Source organism: Siniperca chuatsi, linkage group LG21 (assembly GCF_020085105.1).
Source record: "Siniperca chuatsi isolate FFG_IHB_CAS linkage group LG21, ASM2008510v1, whole genome shotgun sequence".
In the NCBI taxonomy this organism is placed as follows: Eukaryota; Metazoa; Chordata; class Actinopteri; order Centrarchiformes; family Sinipercidae; genus Siniperca; species Siniperca chuatsi.
The window spans coordinates 7,723,701-7,743,138 of record NC_058062.1 but is presented as its reverse complement, the minus strand read 5'-3'; the positions used below and the strand labels follow the sequence as shown (position 1 = coordinate 7,743,138).

Sequence of the window (19,438 nt, the reverse complement as noted above, 5' to 3'; positions counted from 1 at the left end):
CACGCGCATGGGCTTTTCTCCGTTGATTTTATCTAAAAAAAAAAAATGTTTTACCTCTTCATATTAACAGCGCTCTTATAACAGAGCTATATTTATTTGCCCAGTAATTATAAAATAATTACTTTGTTTATAACTTTGGCTCAATCCTACTTTAAAAAAATTGCGGTATCCGGAAAGAAGAGCCGAGTGAGAGCTCTGTAATTTTGGCTGGTCTCAGAGACAGATAAATCAGGGTCCTGGCCTATTTGTTGATGTCATACAGTTTATGGTTGATATTAATAGCAAGCGGAGGGCAACAACAGTGTATCACATATAGTTTAAGTGGTTAATAGTTAATGGTTTCCTTTGGAAAGTTGCTCCAGAGCATTGCAAAGGCTGTTGATTTTTGTCTTAAACCAGAGATTTAAGAATCACCCCAAGAGCTTCATCTGTCATCTGGGATTACTGTACATCTTTCTCCTCCTGTCAAATGGAATAATACTCTAGACAGACTTAATTGCAAACATTTTATTCAATATGATTTGCACATCAAAACATATCAAAACCAGATACAGAGAAGAAAATACACTACTATGCACATTACATTATGAAAGTGACTACAGATCACTCATACTGAGGAACTGACTCTTCATGGAGCAGCAATGAGCAACATTCTGGTTAACTGATGTGGCCAAACCAGGTCAAACAACCAAGACTAACATTTTCTCCTCTTTTTTTTAGCCTCAAAAATCCCAGCAATTTCCTATCCAGCAGTTTTTCCTATTGTGCTAAATCTTTTGCAGCTATGATTTTCCTCTCAAAATAACACCTTTAAAGAGAGCAATGTGTATTTCTCTATTAAAACCCAGCATTTTTAGACTCTTTGATATATGCATTTCAATAAATCTCAACTGTGGCTCATTTAAGTTAAGTGCAATTTCCACTGTTAAGTTTTTGACATACTGACATGGTTTGTCCATCAAAAGGAAATCAGGCTGACCAGAACACAAAAGCCACTTTAAACCTTTACACACTTTTAAAAAAGGATATATACCCAATTTTCATGTAAACATGTTTCCCCATTAAAATAGGTGAAGATCCATGAATTGAAGAATATTTGATTTTTATCTTAAAAAGTTCAGCATGACTGTCAACTACATGAAATACAAAGATGATAAAAGATATACAGAAATTTGTTTAAATATTACTTTTATAAAAGAAAAACACAAAGCTGAGGGCTCATTCAAGGTATCAAACATGGACACAATGTGTTATTGAGCAGTTTTAAAGGGCAGGAAAATGAAAAGCATTCTCAACTTACACAGAAAAAAGAAGCAAACCTCATCCTGGGGCACAAGTTCATAGAAACAATGAACAACAAACATAACATCAAGTGTTCCTCCAGGTCAGATATCTTAAGACTGTAATGTGACATTCTTTAAAGAAAATAAAAAATGCATGAGGATGTCTTCATATGTTAGATAGCAGAAAAGGAAACAAGCAAAGAAAAATCATACACAGAAGAAACAAAAACTTTTATCCAAATATTATTCATCTTCATCATAGAAGAGAATTGCTGTCAAAATCCACAACTGCTGATAAGTTTAAAAAATGTTAATCTCTGTAACATTAAATAAATCATCTTCTAACACATCATCGCCACGTTACTTGAAAGGACAGCAGAACACTAATATCAACAGCAACACGAACTGCTGTTACTTTGACAAAATGTCATGGGAATAGTTTTCCAATGACTAAAGAAACTTAAACATGTAATGCTGTTCCATAATGTCATTATCAAAGCAACATGGTTCAGCTTGACCAACAGGAATGTCATATTTGGTCCCCTGTTAAATAGCCCTGTATGTGTAGACCTCCAGGTAGAAAAGAGTTTATGGGCACTGTTGTTCTTTATTCATAGTCACTAACAAGTACCCTTGTAACTTATGGGTGCATACAATTACAAGACTGCAACAAGGCTCAATAATGCTGGTTAATTTAATGTCTGAATGTGTTTTATTTTTGTTGTTGCACTTCCTATTGCTCAGCCTACAAAGTAAAAGTTTTTTGAATGATCAGGGTTTAAAAGTACGGGAGAAAAGAGTTTGAAAAGATAGAAAAAATAAAGTACTTCACAGTGATAAACTGATGCCAATCAGAAGCAGGACTGCTGGAACCTAAAATCATCTCTCACACAACGCACTCGCAGCTCATTGACATGTACACTGCCCATGAAGTTGCACTCGTGCACACAGGCGTACAAACACACGCGCTCATACAAACTCTCACCAACACACACACACACACACCTTACTGTGGTTTACCCAGCAGGCTAGACAAGAAGTTAGACCCCTGGCTCTCTCCTCGTCTACTACCCCCTCCTCCTCCAATGGGATCCATCTGGTTCAGTTCAGACTGATCCAGCATTTCAAAGTCCTCTCCTTCCCAGTCTGTGTCCAGCTCTGAGCTGGACTGCTTGCGGTAGCTTCGGCGGGCCCCGGCCCTGGGAGGGCCTTCTCTGCGCTGGGTAGCAGGAGGCTGAGGTTGCATCGCCCCGACCAGTGCTGCCTGAATCATGTTGCTGGCAATAATTCCAGCTAAGTCTCCGGTGAAATCAGAGGCAGGTGGCAGGCCGCTGAGAGAAAGTTCTGCATCCAGATCCTCCTGGTCCGAGTCCAGATGAGCATCTACATCCAGCACTGAAGCCCGGTGACCCAGACTAGGTAGACCTATGCTTGTGTCATCGTCATCATCCATCAGAGTGGCATCAGGGTTTATGGAGGGGAAGTCTGGGAGGTCTTGAGCAAAGGATTCCTCAGCGTCACTGTGTCTGTCAAAATCTGACCAAAACACAGAGCGGGACACGGTGAGGGACAAGAACACACCAGAAAATAAAAAGGAAAAGAAAATCTACAATACCTGCGTACTTACCCTCAGAGCCCTCCGTGAGCGGGGTCTGGCCACGTGATAGGTTAAATGTTCCATTATCAGTGTAGGAGCCCTCGGCATCAGAGTGCTCCGAGTCGGTCAGTGCAAGTTCCTTCGCGACAACAGCATCATCAAACTAGGAAAGACAGCAGATTGAAAAGGTTGAATATTTTTAAATTGTGTTATATGTTTTTTTTTCTTTTAGATGTTAGTCAAAATCTTTTTAGAAACGTTTACTCTTTCGCTCTGCCATAAAGTAATATTCTCTTTTTATCTCATACCTTCACACAAGCAGCCAAACTTAGACATGTCTCTACACACACACACACACACACACAGACACACACACATCATGAGTGTTCATTGTGCACACCGAACCAATGTTCATGTTAAGTGAAAGTAAGCCTTAATTTAGAAACCCTTATTGGCAGACAAATTTTAGATCTGATGTCCCTGATTATAAACAATAGTAATCCAGGCCCGACTACAGCTGAATTTAGGCAACAGGACAGAAAATAAGAGGACCGTATTCACTAAAATCAATGTCAGAATTAGTGACAGATTAATTAAAATATTGAGAGACTTTGGAGGTTAAACAGACATACCGTTGGACAGAAAGCAGCCAACTCCTCCTCACTGTCACTGTCATCACCTGAGGCTGCATCACGGAGAGGCCTCCGCAGGACTGCAGAACAGGATGCAAAACATACAGACAACAAATGATTACTATACTCACTGGAGACGGTCTTTAAGATGGAGGGAAAGCTGCCACAAATTTATATTAACTGTAAAGTACACATAGTATATAGGACAACTGGTTTTAGAGGAGTGATTACAATACAGATGCAGAGACAGTCTGCAATATGGCCGAATATGATAATAACTAAATACATTTCTGCTCAAATTTAATATGAAATTGAAACTGAAACGATTATTTTGATAATCTATTAATCGTTTAGGTCATTTTTTATGCAAAAGTAGTGATAAAATGCTAAATATTCTCGGGTTCCAGCTTTTGAATGTGAAGATTTGCTGCTTTTCTTTGTCATATATCATTGTAATTTGATTATCTTTGGGTTTTGGACTTTTGGTTGAACTAAAAAAAGATATTTGAAGACATCACCTTATTTTTCACCATTTATTGACATTTTATAGACTAGAAAATTGGCAGATTAATTGATAATGAAAATAATTGTTAGTCAGTATGAAATAAATGGAAAGATTAAGGGGTTAACTCCCATTGATATTAGCAAAAATGGGCTTGGAAGATAGGTAATTTTTAATAAATCACAACAAAACTATTGACAATTATCTATTTTTTTAAATTATTTTTACATTTACAAATGGGGCATGTGAACAGTTTGTTTGAAACTAGCATCATGTGGTTTATTGACACCATAGGGCACTAAAGCATTAACATTACCACAGTACAATTGATTACAGCAGACTGCCTTCGACATACTGTTATTTTATTTACGTTACTGACTGCCAAAATTGATGAGTTGTTGGCTAAAAATGAGCATAAGCGAATAACACTGTTAGTGATGCTGAAATTCGTGTGAAAGTAGTAGTAGTGAAAGTTACATTTATTCATTTCAAGGAGCAGCGTGTAGGATTTAGTGGCATCTAGTGGTGAAATTGCAGATTGTAACCATTTGAATACCACTTGCATCACCCTCCCTTTCCAAGCGTGAAGGAGAAATTATAGTTGCCGCGAAAAATGCGAACGCCCCAATCTAGAGCCAGTGTTTGGTTTGTCTGTTCTGGGCTACTGTAGAAACATGGTGGTGCAACATGACAGCCTCCGTGGAAGGGGACCCGCTCCCTCTGTAGATAAAAACGGTTTATTCTAAGGTAATGAAAACAACGATTCTTATTTTCAGGTGATTATACACTAATGAAAACATTCTAAATATTATATTCAATTTCTGCAAACTGCTCCTCCTAAATGTTACACACTGGACCTTAAAGGTTCAATTGTGGCTTTAACTTTATCTTTCATTTGTCAGATCAGCATACAGACATAATGATCTGCATTATCATTTTAAGTTGCTAAGTGGTCTGAAAATGTATAATAAATAAATAAAATCTGATGTACTACTTACACTGATTATCGATAGGCTTTGACATCATGTATCCACAAACACTGAAGTCCAGCAGCTGCAGGACCGGCTCCAGCTTTACGCCCACATGCTGAAACACCCTGTAATGGGAACCCAATGGGGCCAGGAGAGTAGCCAACACTACAGGAGAGGAAAAGAATACTAGTCAATATAAAGAAGAAGGAAATTCTGTTGGGGTTGTTTAGTACATGTGATAAGAAAAAAGCTATGTTTATTTGTGTTCTGTACAGATTCAGTTCTAAACTACTCTAATCACTGTAAGTAGACACAAGCCTGAGTTAGCTTCAGTAGAGATACAGTGAGGCAGAGGGAGCAGCAGGGAGTTAACATGTAGAGTACAAGCTGCTGTGGATTGTTTCCGACGTCAGAGCAGAGGGCCTTAGCAGCTCTTGCCTCCCTAGCTCTCCAGCCTACACTGGTTGGAGGTTAGGAGATTAACCCAGTCTCAGTCTGACCTCCTTAGCTTTCTGCCTGGCTCCCTTCCCTCCTTCCTTCCTTGTGTGTCTCATCCTGGCTTTAATCACCTCACAGGCTAGGCCCTGGTACTGGGGCCCCATATATCTGGTTTCACCACCCATGCATTTTTAATAGGACCAGTCAAAATGAGTTTCTCTGCCAACATGGCCCTGTGAAAGAGCCTGGATCTGTAGTTAGGACCAGTTAAACTGCTGGGACTCACCAGCAGCGTAGGAGAGCACCAACCCAGGAATGTAGCGTCCAACCATAGCCAAACAGGTGAACACTCCGCAGGTCAGGACGCAAAACTGACACAGAGCAACAACACACAGGAAATCAAGTCAGCTCCCACAATGCATGTTGACTATAATTATATATATATATATATGTATTTATTTTTCTTCCATATTGCATGTGGTGCTCACCTTGCCAGGGTTATGTCGTTTGTACTGCACCATACTGGATGTGAGAACTGCTCCGCTGACCCAGGCCTCAGCAATGTGGTGGCACAGTTCAGGCACACTGAGGATGCCAGGCTGCACCAAACCCCAGCTAGATAAACAGAGAAAAATGATTAACACCTTTATCTGCTTTCTACTTATAACATTATTATTGTTGGCATTATCTGTAAGGGAATACTTGCTGATGGTTACAGTAACAAACCTCTCATTTTCTGATTCGTCCAGGTTTTTGACTGTGGAGAGAGAGAACATCCATCACTGTAAGAAACACTACATACCATAACGCACATCAATGGTACATATACTGAGTGTACAATATATAAAAAGTTGTCCAAATTGCGTTGCACATGTTGCACTTTCATCTTAAGCTTGTCTCCACTCTTTGGTCTCTTCGGGACCTTGCACACTTAGTATGCAACACAAGATCAAAAACAGGTTTGGGAGATTAACTGTTCCAGATGTAATACAGATCGCCTACAAAGTTCAGAGTGTATGCTGCTGACTGATGGCATATCTATTCTGGCAAAGTACATTTGTTGCAATCACAGTAAACTGGGGAATGATTGAAGGTACAATTAATACAAAAAAGAAGGAAAAGTACAGAGCATGTCAGAGTCTGTTGAGAGATAAAGAGCCCTCATAAAAAAGCAACTTGTAGTACCTCTAATCTCTGGCCAGATCTTATTCCTCCAGGTATCAACACAGACAACCACAGCCAGACCAAAAGCCAGCAGGAACAGCAGGCGCAGTGAGGTCAGGGCGAAGAACCTGGAGAAGAATAAAAACAGAGCAAACGCATGAACAGACTTCTGATGCCTGTCTGTCACCACAGGAGAACCATAAACAAAGTTACAATTTAGTACAGAATTCATGAGACCACAAAACCCATGCGTGATGATCTACTGATTCCTTTAGTCAGAATTAAGAAAAGAGGACGTTATCCCACCACCTGGTGTTAGTTATTATATAGAAATTAACCATGAAAGATGATAATACTGCTGTAATATAAATAAAATGCAGAGGAGGCAAATCAGGGAAGTGTTGATTAATAAAAGTCCCATCCACTATCGATGGTAAAGCTACAGGCTGTATATCTAGTTAGTTTCGCTTATCATCCTTTCGGGAAAAAAATCACTTTGTGTCTGTTACAACAAATACAACCACAACAAAAGACATTACAGTTAAAAACAGACAACAAACAGCAGAGTGCTCCACAACAACATCAGCAACAATCAAAAATTAAGTACAACAAAATGCGATTATGATATCACAGGTGGTTTCCATCTTTGATGAGCCATTTTCACACAAACTGGTTTCACTTCCTTGGGGCAATTAAAGTCCCCAAGTGTTGCTCCACTTTCAGATCACAAGACTTTAAAATTTGTTGACCACACCAATGTTACGGGATTCTTCCATTCAGCACTTAGAGATTAACCTAACAAAGAATTTGTTGGCAGAATGAGGTGTATTGGTATTTGGGGTAGCAGTGCAATTAGTAGCTACAGTTAGATAAAAACATAAAAAGCTCCACAACAAACTGTTTGAATATGCATTTTGCTGTGTAGTATTAGATTGTATTATTTTGTAAGCTATACCTTATCCATATTGCCTCCCCCATCACCATGTGACTTGGCATTGTCAGTCGCTTCATGCAATAGTATAGATTATGAATGCATATCTTTGGGCAGAAGCTAGCCTGCACCACTGAGTGTGTGCTGAAGCACAAGTAAAAGGGAGACAGGACAAGCGGCATAACATGCCCAGTGGTCTAATCGAATAAAGGCTGAATGCCTGAGTTCCACAAGCAGGCTGGCCAGCCCTCTCTGTCTCCCAGGTCAGTGACTCTTACCATAAAACAATATCAAGGTCACCTAATTTAGCCATAACATGTCCCAATCCTACACTTTCACCTATTGATTTCTTCTTCACTTTCTTCTTAATATTAAACATGTGATTAAATACGTGATTAAACATGTGATTTTCTTGTTTGAGAACTTTCTTTAGGGCTGACATAATGTTAAGACTGAGTGAATATAATTACACCTGGTAAAACAGAGACATATATAAATAGACTGCTATTCACTGACATGTACTTTATACTTAATGCCTTATAGATTTCCTGAATCAAAGCCACATATAAATACACACACTAAAAATAAATGCCCCCGTACTTCTGTACAACACATGGACCTCTAAATTAAAGATTCAACTTCAATTTACAGCCTCACGCAGTCACAATGAAATGAGTAAAGCGGATAATCCACGACACCACACTGTTTTCAAGATTAACAAAACGGTTCGGTTAGAAGCAACATTGGAGTTAAAGTACAAGTGTCTGTAGAGTGTCTATAAATAGTACCACTAACCAGCCATCTGTGTTGTCTTGAATTGACAGGTGAAACATTTGCATTGTGTAAAAGCACCAGCTGCTTGCAGTCACAGTGGCTTTCGCCTAACGACCAAACAGCCTCTGTAATGTCTGAATGTAGGTTGCTATAACACTGACACAAACAGACTGAGGAAACAGAACAAGTTCGCCATCAAAATGAACAAAGTTTGACTAACATCAGCTGTAACTCACCAGAACACAACGTTGACCACAGTGTAGAGAAGCACACACTGAAAGGGTCTTTCCCACACTAGTACGGACTGTAGGTAGGTCAGGACGGGCTCGTAGGGCCCCAACCTGGACTGAAGGGCAGCTTTGATAGCCCGTACCTGACCATCTCTCTCGCTGGAGCATGGTCGACTTCGCAGGCAGACACTAGACCCCTGCTTGGCAGAGAAATCCTCCGCGGATGCGTCTTCCATTGCACCAGTGTGCGCCATCTTTGCGTCTACGTACGGTAAAGTAAGCCTGTAAAATAAAGACTTAAAGTGGAAACAGGTAAACCGTCTGATAAGGGGCACCACAGCGCCACGGAGCAGCTCCACTCACAACATAGGCTAACAGATCTATGCTAATGGATTTCTAAGCTAACAGCTAGCGACGCCAGCTAAATCATCGTGTTAGCGTATAACACTAAACATCTGACTGTATTAGAGGCAAGAGTGTTATCAAAGACAATGTGAAAATATTTTAAAATAAGATGACACTTACTATTTTGGCATATTTACAAGAATGTAGCGCTGTCTTTGGAAACTGACGATATGGCGTAACCTGTTTTTCCGAGCCTGCAGCAGCCCAATCAGAATCTGCACGAGCCCTTGTGTCATGCTGCGTTCAGGGGGAAATGTTTTTTGTGAGGTTTACTTTGAAGCACAAACGAATCAGCAAGCCATTAACTCCGTGACGCCTTGAAAACCTCTGTTAGGTTAAGATATGTATGTACAAACCAAATAGAGTTGAAAAATATCAATATATTTTTGTTTAAAAGCTCCGTCGCTTCCGAATTTACAGTTTATGCGCAATAAGAGGGTGATACATAACTTTTTACATATCCTTAATCTGGAACATTGAAATGTAAATCAAACACAAGTCCGTCAAACTGTAAACGTAAATGCAACAGAGCTGTGCTTACAAAAATGACTTTAAATGAAAAAAAAATCGTTATTGTCTTATTTAAAATCATGATTGTACATATTTTAGATGCAAAGTGTTCACTGGAAAGTTTTGGTTCGCAACTATGTCTACATTTAGCCTTAGTACTGAAGTTAAAAGAAAGAGATGACGGTTTAGAGTTTATATAATGTGCCAATAGTGCCCTCCGGTGGTCATAATTTGTAACTATATCCTATTGTAAAAGTTTTATTTTGAATGATATAACCGGAAGTAATAATATGCTATTGCGTTTACCTTGACTATAGGAGTTTAGTTGTAGTTACGAACTGTGGCCACCAGAGGGCAGGGAATCGCATGACGATGAAAACTGCACTGGCGTAAAGGCAGGAACAATAGCATATCGCGGGTGCTCATTATTAGGATCAGATCAAGAATTACAAGCTCTTGACACAAAACAAAATGTAACACTTAGAAAAACTGTACAAGCAGCAGCATGTGTCAGTGCATGTCACAGTTGAAGGGAAAAACAGCATAACATCACATAATCGCAAATAGCGTCCTACTGTAAATATTCAGATGGACACTTAACTTATTTTAACATTTCTACACACTTAATAAAACTTCCAGGACGCCCAGATGACCTAGAGGTGAAGTCCCCTGTTAGTTACATATCATACCCCTCTTTCTCCACTTTTCCTGTCGGTATCTCTAATGTCAAATAAAGTCAAAATGTAGTAGTAATAATAATAATAATAATAATAATAATAATAAAAACCTTCAAAATATACAGAGGTGTAGTTACGCAATGTGGCCACCGGAGGTCACTGAACACTCATGATTACACGCCATCAACTCCACGACTGTCAAGACAGAAATAATAGCATACTAATACTTCCGGCAACGACTTTCAAAATAAAAAATATTATGAAACAAAATTACCGTACACACATACTACGCCACCTACTGTTATACGGTTGGTGGCGATATGCACATTTAATGTCGGTTTGCAATCCGCCAATAAACAGAAAGAAGAAGTTTGCTTGGTCACATCAGTATACAGCATGGTACCAAGCGAAAAGGAGCGGGTTGTCTGTTCTACACTCCGGAGCAGAAGGTGGCGGTAATGCACCAATAAGCTGGATGCCAACCGCCGTAAAACAAAAAGAAGAAGAGAAGAAGCCGTGAAGGAGCGGGCTGGTGCTGAAGCAGTTTGAGCAGCAGTCTACTTTTCTTGTATTATTTAGCTAGCAAGCAGAAGGCGAGCTAGCTAGCTAGCTAAATAAGGAGCAACTGAACACTGAACATGCCGCGGGAAATCATAACGCTTCAGCTTGGACAATGTGGAAATCAAAGTACGTGAAAGACGAAGTTAATGATAAGATTGCCATCCCTCTACTCACATTCAAACATTATAACGTTAGCCAATGTCTAACATTTAAGTTAGTTAGCTAGCTAGCTAAGATGTCAGGCATACTGCTATGTAACGACGCTAGCTAAGTGCTAGTATCAAGTATAGCTAAGCTCAGAATACAATATAAACAGCGACATCGTCAGTATAGCCTAGCTTAATTTAGCTGACTTGTGGCTAATAGGGTCTCTGAATAGCACATGTAATATAATACTAGTCAACGTTAGCTACCTGTGCATCGGCAGTCATTCAGATAACGCTGCAGGTTTTGGTATTTGACGTGTTTGTCCAATAAGCGTGTAAGATCATAAACTGCTAGTTAACATGACCCTAACTTGCTCATCTCTGTTTTGCAGTCGGGTTTGAATTTTGGAAGCAGCTGTGTGCAGAGCATGGCATCAGCCCAGAGGGGATTGTTGAGGAGTTTGCAACTGAAGGGACCGACAGAAAGGATGTGTTCTTCTATCAGGTAACTGGTTTAAGCACTGACTGCTTCACTTCATTATCTCTCACGTCATGAGTTACAAAAGGCGTATCTTTTCTGCACACCATACACAGTGTATGTGTCAGTTTTTATCGGATGATGCTTGTGTGCTTGTGTACATTATATGCCACTAGGTGGAGTTGTTGTAGCGTAAACTGAAGCAACTCAGACCCTGCAAGGACACAGCAACCTACAGACTGTGCAGTATTACCAGCTGGTTATTCATTAAACTCCCCAGGCTGACGATGAGCACTACATCCCCCGCGCAGTTCTCCTGGATCTGGAGCCGAGGGTGATCCACTCCATCCTCAACTCTCCTTATGCAAACCTGTACAATCCAGAGAACATCTACCTCTCCGAGCATGGTGGAGGTGCTGGGAACAACTGGGCTAGTGGATATTCACAGGTGATAACTGGAAATGACATTTCTTTCTTCAGAGTCATTAATCCCAGTTAAAGAAATAAAATGTAATGCATCTAAATTTCTGCTTGGGCTTCCCCAGGGCAAAAAAATCCAGGAAGACATCTTTGACATCATTGACCGGGAGGCAGATGGCAGTGACAGTCTGGAGGCAAGTCTGCCATTTATCACATACCAACTGTCCCTAGGGCTGGGAGTGATCGGGGCTGTGTGGAATTTAAAAAAACTGATTTTAAAAGTAATGTGATATTGCTGTGTGTATAAATATTACGTAGTATAGTCAACTCACCCTCTTACCCCACTCAACTGGAGCATGAACCTTAAACATGCAAGAAAATATCTGTAGTTTTTGTTTTGTTGTTTGTAGTTAATGTAATGAGTTTATTTCAGATTAAACCTGTAGAAATAGTGCAGATTTTGTCTAAATCATGGACGGATTGTGAGACAATAAGCCCCTGGACATGTAAAAGGCCCCTCACTCCTCCTACAGAGGAGCAAGACCCAGACTGAAAGAGACACAAAACGACTACACTGTCTCTCTCTTTCAGTGACATTTTGTAGGTGAAGCTTGGGCCCTGTAGGCCCGTTCAGTAATCCATCCATGGTCTGAATAGTATCAAGGAATACTTGATTGTACTCAAACATGAGTACTCTTAGTCTTTCAGTCAGACTCTTGTATCTTTGTTGTGGTAAAATGCTTGTAGAAATGAATAACTTGATTGAAACTATGTTAAAATGGTGCCCAGTGCCTGTCATCTTAAAACTAGCAAAGCCCCAGCCATGCCTCGCTATTATTCTTAGCCTCTTTTTTTTTTTTTTTTTTTTGAACTTTCTTCAGCTGCCAGCCTCCCATGAAATAACACTCGCATTTCCCCTCTAAGGTCTGCAATTTCTGTAACTCATTCACATTATGACCCCACATTATTATTTAGTGTGTGCACTCATGTGTGCATTGGATAGGAAGGTGGGCCGAGCTGCCGTGAGCATGTGTATGTTGGCAGGGTGTGGTGTGTAGAATGTCTGGTGATAATAGCCGGGCGAGTGTAGAAGGCAGGTATTACAGGGCTGTCTTGGGGGGTAAGGGAGCCTATTTGTGAGGGTGGGGCTGCACTCCCATTTATATAACTGCCTAGGAAGAGAGGCATTTGCTCACCCACACACATTCACACTCAGTAGAGTTTACAGTAAGCTTTATACACACGTGGCACATGCTGTAGCTGTAAATTTGAACTGTGAGTAATAAGTAACCCTTTATCTTTGTAGGGATTTGTCCTGTGTCATTCCATTGCTGGGGGGACTGGCTCGGGACTGGGATCCTACCTACTGGAGAAACTCAATGACAGGTACACAAACACACATGCAACTTGTTGGAAAACAATTTTTTCAAGTAGGAATGATGAAAGAACAGACAGATTTTTTCACTCAACATTTTTCCCTGTGACTTGGTGTGTGTGTGTGTGTGTGTAATATAAAAATATATATATATTGATTGTGATCTCCAGGTACCCAAAGAAGCTGGTGCAGACTTACTCTGTTTTCCCAAATCAGGATGAGATGAGTGACGTGGTTGTTCAGCCGTACAACTCGCTGCTCACACTGAAGAGGCTCACCCAGAACGCAGACTGCGTGGTGAGCAGCAGTACTCATGAATGGATGTTGATTAATCCCACTGCTATATTTGCTCTATATAGCACATGCTCTATATAACATCATAAGATGGCATAAAAAATTATTTTTTTTATTTATTTATTTTTTTAAATTTTTTTACAAGCCCTGGTTAGCTTGTAATTGTGCCACTTGGACAAACCAAAGTCAAAACACAACACGGTAGCTAAATGGTTCCACTATCAATGAGCTGAAATGGGAATCAAAAATAATTTTACTAAAAAAGTGGTAGGTCAGATTGCCAATAAAATTATGATGTGATGTCAGACTGTTAAATAAATTTGGCCTCATGTGTTTTGACGTAAATGGCATGGGTCAAAACGCATCAAGTAATTTCTAGTACACATGTCAAACACATCAAAGGCATATGAAACTCTTCCATGAATAAAGTTTGATTAAGTCTCACAGGCCAATTACTCACTGCAGTCACCTTGCCTTAAAAAACTGTATTTTATTAACAGAAATCCACGCTGCACTGGACTAGTTTTGGCTAGGCTTGTTTAATGTTGTTTTTAAACGATTTTAAAGGAACACTACACCTGGAAAAAATAAAATCATAATCACATATATGCAGACAGAGAATGTTACTTCACCCTCTGTGAAGTGAGTAATTTGACTTCCCAGTTGTCACTTGTCCTTTAAAGTTATGTAACTGATATCAGGATACACTTTAAGCTTACAGGTCATTACAGGTGTCTTTGTCTGTGCACTAATACAAGCTTTGATATATTTGAAAGTCATTTTTGTCTTCAACACGTAGCCTTTCCATTAAAAGACTGCATTTAGTCAATTTCAAAATCCACTGGCCTACTTTATGAAGCTATATGACAGATGTAGTTTAATGTTTTTACTTCTGTCAGTTTTCTTGTTGAAAATCTCAATTTTTAGGATGCTTCAGTGCTAAGTAGCAGACTAATAAAGAAGTAAACTGCAGTGCCAGCATTGAGGTATTACAAATCAAACTTAATAAATCTCCATCTTAAATGGGTGATTGCATTAGTCTGAGATGCTCTGACAGTCTAATGGTGTTCCTCTCTAATACCTACTTCCTCCAGGGTCTTGCATAAGGCCCTCATGTTGATTAAATTAGCTAGAGAGCTAATATAATCTGCCCAAGAATTGGTCTCCCTGTTGCAAATGTACAATGTGTCTTTTATGTTCAACTCTCCTAATAACAGCACACTGTGTTGCTCCTTAAGAGGTTCCTTGACTGCGTCATTACTCTGATACTGTCTCACTCTTTAACATCGTAGCTGTATTGACTTTCACTGTGTTGTTGTGCTGGAGGGAATCTCTTCTTTGCTGTTTTCTCCGTTTGTCTAATAATTGCCCTCTGTGTGTGTGTGTGTGTGTGTGTGTGTGTGTGTTGCATATCAGGTGGTGTTGGATAACACAGCTCTAAATCGCATCGCCACAGACAGGCTGCATATCCAGAACCCCTCATTCTCCCAGATCAATCAGCTGGTGAGTGAGACATCACTCATTGTTACAACCTCTACCTCCACCAGTTGTTTTCTCAACATGTCGGTAAACAGGTTTTAGTTGTAGTTCTAGACTGCAGTCTACTTGACTGTATTTAAACAAAGGCCAACGTCGAGACAGACTGTTCTATACACGTCGCTCACTACAAAAATTACAAGATTCACAAACTAGTTTGGCGAGTCTGTTGCACGTCAGACTGGATTTCAGCTTTCTTAGAAATGAGGTGCACATGGCTGCACTTTCCAAATGGTATGTCAGCATGCCTGACAGGAGCCACAATTACACTCCTTTTAGTCACGATGTTAATGCATTTTTAAAAACATGATTTTTTAGGACATTATGTAAGACAGTAGAATAATAAGAGGCTGTCATAATTATGCATATTTAAAAATACAGTTATCTCATACCGCTATGGACTGTCAGTATTTGATAGTTCAACTAGGTAAAGAATAGGCATCCAGTTTAATAATCAATTTCAGCACAGAGCACAAAACTGCACACTAATTCATCTCCTTCTGTTTGTGTTTCTTGACAAGACATTAGCCTGACAGCTAGCTGGCTAGCTAGTGTAGTATTTACACACTTTTCAGTTGACTCCAGTCACTACACTTCTCGTAAACAGATAATACTTTGTCAACAAACACAAATCGAGAGCTCAGATCAGTGTGCAGTCTTTTTTTCAGTCTGTCCCTCTTGTAGATGAGACCGTTAAATTCACTACGAGAAAGCCACAGCTAGCTAGCCACCTGGAGTCAAAACAGTCCCTACACAACAGTAAACTGCAACAGCTGCACAGGTGGTGTAACTATTCACATCACACTTGACTGTCATGACTTAAGATGGCTAATGTTGCCAGCTATCATCAAAGTTAGTTTTTGACTAAAAGTGCATGACTTTATGCATGTTGTAATTGATGATGATGTAGACATTTAACACATTGTGCAGAAACAAAAATTTGAATTGATCAAATTAATTTGAACTAACACCATAACTCCTTTTTAACTTATTTGTAAGCTCTTACCAGATTGTAGTTAATATAAAGCTCTGTGTCTAATTGAACCTTCATACACACAGGTTTCCACCATCATGTCTGCAAGCACGACCACTCTGCGCTACCCTGGCTACATGAACAACGATCTTATTGGCCTGATTGCATCCCTCATCCCCACGCCCCGCCTCCACTTCCTTATGACAGGGTACACACCACTTACTACTGACCAGTCGGTGAGTTCAGACTTGTGGTAAAAATTAAGTAAAATTAAGACATTATAGTCAACAAAATGGCATCTGCTCAGGTGAAATAATAATAATAAAATGGTAGAAAATGTTTTCATGTTAACCCAGCATCAGGGGATGATTGTAATGAAAAGTATTCTTGCAATTAGCAGTTAATATTTAAAATATTGAATGTCCGTAGGATGTTGATGTTTTGAATCTGATTTCAGGTTGCTAGTGTGAGGAAAACCACAGTGCTGGATGTGATGAGGAGGCTTCTGCAACCCAAGAATGTGATGGTGTCCACAGGAAGAGAGAGGCAGCCGAGCCACTGCTACATCGCCATCCTTAACATCATCCAGGGAGAGGTCGACCCCACACAGGTACGAGTGCACAGTATGTGTATTCGAAATGTCTCAACATGTTTGGAGAGTATTCAAACTTATTTTGACTGACTCTACTTTAGGTGCATAAAAGCCTCCAAAGGATCCGGGAACGTAAACTCGCCAGCTTTATTCCCTGGGGTCCCGCCAGCATCCAGGTGGCTTTGTCCAGGAAGTCCCCATACCTGCCCTCAGCCCATCGAGTCAGCGGCCTGATGATGGCCAACCACACAAGTATCTCTTCTGTAAGTGCTCATCTTTAAGTTGCGTTACCTCAGCCTGATCAGTTACATTCTCCCCCAGTGTGTATTTATGCAGTAGAGACCTGTGTCTGTGTTTATTCTGAGTCAATACTTGAGGATATGCACTGCCTTAAAACTGAAGTTGAGCAACAGCAGTTCAAGGGAAATTTCACAAATTTGGTTTTGTATTGTCATCCTGCCAAATTAGACAATTACTTGAAACTAGTGCCCCCCCCCCCCGGTTTAAAACATGAGCTGTGAAGTTAATAAAATACTTAATCTGAGATGATTGAGACAGTTTTTACACACAGGGATATTACAATGAAAATAAAATAAAATTCTCATTATTTTAGGTATTAAATGTAAGGGGAAATTACAGTCATCCTAGGAAGTTTCAGTGAAGTCAAATTTCATTTTTGTTTCTTGTAGTATAGAAGTTAAATACAACACAAAGTGTGCAAGTTTTAATGAAGTCAGAATAAGAACCTGGAACTTACCCCCTTTCAGAGTATTAGACTCAGTTTTGAGTTTTCCCTCTGTTGCTGTCCCACAGCTGTTCGAGCGGACGTGCCGGCAGTACGACAAACTGCGTAAGCGAGAAGCCTTCCTGGAGCAGTTCCGCAAAGAGGACATATTTAAGGACAACTTTGATGAGCTGGACAACTCTCGCGAAGTGGTCCAGCAGCTGGTAGATGAGTACAGTGCAGCCACACGGCCTGACTACATTTCCTGGGGAACGCAAGAACAGTAACAGACTTTTTGCAACCCATACATGCTTAGTTAGTTTATACTAATTCAATTTATGTCCCTTTTTAACTTTAAAAAATATTTTCTCCTCTATATATATATATATTTTTTTTTTTTTTTGTATTTGGCTATAGCTGCTTCTCTGGGAAAAAAAAAAAATTATTGGCTTGTTATAGCATGTAGTAGTACAGAGTTTCAAAATTGACAAGAGACTGAGGGATGAGTGTTAAAACCCACTGTTATGTTTCCCAAGAAGTAAAATGATTTTTTCTTGACTGTATCACATGCTGGAGATTCTCAAACCCAGTTTAAATAAAAACAATCCTTACCTAATAGTCCAGTGAAGTGAAAGTAAGAGTACAAATTTTTGCAGAAAGTATCAATGTCTTGTACAAAACAATCTTTAAATGTTTAATAGTTGTTTTTTCCTTTCTTCTAAACTCTGCTTTCCCCCCTTGTAGCCTGTTTTTTTCAGCAATGTAAGACAACCTGTTGCCTTGTTTTGGTCTATTTTTATAAGGTTTACAGTACTTACATTTTTGCGCAGTTCATTTACAGTAAGACGTCCACCGCCTACAAAATGATTGACTTGAGTTATGGGAGTAGGATTGACAGAATGTATTGCATGATGATTAATGCAGATTCTTGCATCCCAGACATTTCTGACATGGTGGTTTTTACTGTCTGCTGCTGATACATTACTCATTTGTTACCGCTGTACATGACCAAAAAGAATGTCAAGTCGAAGTTGGGCTTGATCCAAAAATTATGTTAAAATATCTGCCATATAAATTGCAGCATTTGTCAGCTACATTAGAGAAATTAACAGTTTGCACAGATGAACATGGTGTACAAGGGTGGATCTCATTTTAACATCTCTATGCCTGTAAATATACTTCGCTGGTTTACTGGCATTCTCTGTGTTGTCTAAAATGAATATACTGTTTCATGTTGCTTTGCTTGTTGGACCTGTTTAAAAATGATAAACACACTTTCTATTATTTTGTATTTGCTGTTTGAAAAGTTTCTTGTGAAGGCACACTTGGTAGGTTTTATGTAAAAGGTCATTTTACTTCCCATTAGTCAAAACTATCTACAAAATGATAAAACACCATTTTGTTTTCCTCACCTGGAGATACAGTGGTGGCTGTTCATCTAACTCTGTTAAGGCTCATTACCACAGGGGAACGTAAAGGCACTTAGCAACGCTTGCTCAACCAGCTATTGTTTTTAACCAGAAAAGCTTCGGGGGAGGTAAGGCTCTCAGCTCTGCTGCTGGCGCCAAACTTCAGTCTTTTATAAAATGTGCCTAGTTGAAAACAATAGTCCTATACTGCTTCACTAGTCGAGACACAAGAAAGCACATTTTCTGATAATGAAACAAAGGAAATGAGTGCTGAGGCTGAACAACAGTATCAAAGACTAAATATGGTAAAATGGTGCTGTTTTTTATTAATTACATACAGTATTTATAGTTTTATTGCACTTCCAAGTTAGTTAAAAACAAACAATAGTGCAATTAACTATACACACATTACATAAAAAAGGTACCATGCAGCATACAAACAAGCTTAATACAAAGCAACAACATCCGCAATTTGATTTTTTTTTTCATACATGTAGCTTGGAGCTGCCTGCAGCTGGAGTAGAAAAAGCAAAGACCTGCTTCTGAGCAGGAAACAGGGCTGACTGTGCAATGACTCGTCAAGGCCTTTCACGGTGAAAAGATTTAAGTCTTGAGGCTGGTTATTGCATTGGGGTTCTGTAGCAGACAGTACTCTAACATTATAGCTACAAAGCCTATCTATGGTCTCAGATTCCTAAAATGTCATCTACATTAAAATAAGGTGTACAATGTATACAACAGGATGTCTTATGTCATATTTGTTGACATTCTAGTTTAAAGAACAATTTGTAAATGTGAAAACAATCAAATATAAAT

At 39.5% G+C, this 19,438-nt stretch overlaps 2 protein-coding genes across 4 annotated transcripts; one reads left to right on the top strand and one right to left on the bottom strand.

Annotated features, from left to right (window-relative positions):
- Nucleotides 1-492: 492 nt before the first annotated feature.
- Nucleotides 493-9,279, bottom strand: retreg3 (reticulophagy regulator family member 3). 3 transcript variants are annotated; one of them, XM_044180175.1, is made up of 10 exons: nt 9,048-9,164; nt 8,529-8,818; nt 6,609-6,715; nt 6,150-6,180; nt 5,912-6,038; nt 5,710-5,794; nt 5,013-5,150; nt 3,513-3,592; nt 2,911-3,043; nt 493-2,819 (listed from the first exon to the last, which is right to left on the bottom strand). In XM_044180175.1, the coding sequence occupies exons 2-10, from the start codon at nt 8,774-8,776 to the stop codon at nt 2,290-2,292; spliced, it is 1,479 nt and encodes a 492-aa protein (XP_044036110.1). In that variant the 5' UTR covers nt 8,777-8,818; nt 9,048-9,164; the 3' UTR covers nt 493-2,289. The 3 variants fall into 3 exon arrangements, with proteins under 3 accessions (XP_044036110.1, XP_044036112.1, XP_044036111.1); XM_044180177.1 differs by having other exon boundaries at nt 5,912-6,180; nt 9,048-9,279; XM_044180176.1 differs by having other exon boundaries at nt 5,912-6,180; nt 8,529-8,804; nt 9,048-9,275.
- Nucleotides 9,280-10,562: 1,283 nt separating this feature from the next.
- tubg1 (tubulin, gamma 1) lies at nt 10,563-18,497 on the top strand. The gene is made up of 11 exons (XM_044180178.1): nt 10,563-10,801; nt 11,214-11,326; nt 11,580-11,747; nt 11,845-11,913; nt 13,026-13,105; nt 13,265-13,391; nt 14,805-14,891; nt 15,984-16,133; nt 16,355-16,507; nt 16,591-16,752; nt 17,303-18,497. The coding sequence occupies exons 1-11, from the start codon at nt 10,753-10,755 to the stop codon at nt 17,498-17,500; spliced, it is 1,356 nt and encodes a 451-aa protein (XP_044036113.1). The 5' UTR covers nt 10,563-10,752; the 3' UTR covers nt 17,501-18,497.
- The last annotated feature ends 941 nt before the right edge of the window (nt 18,498-19,438 follow it).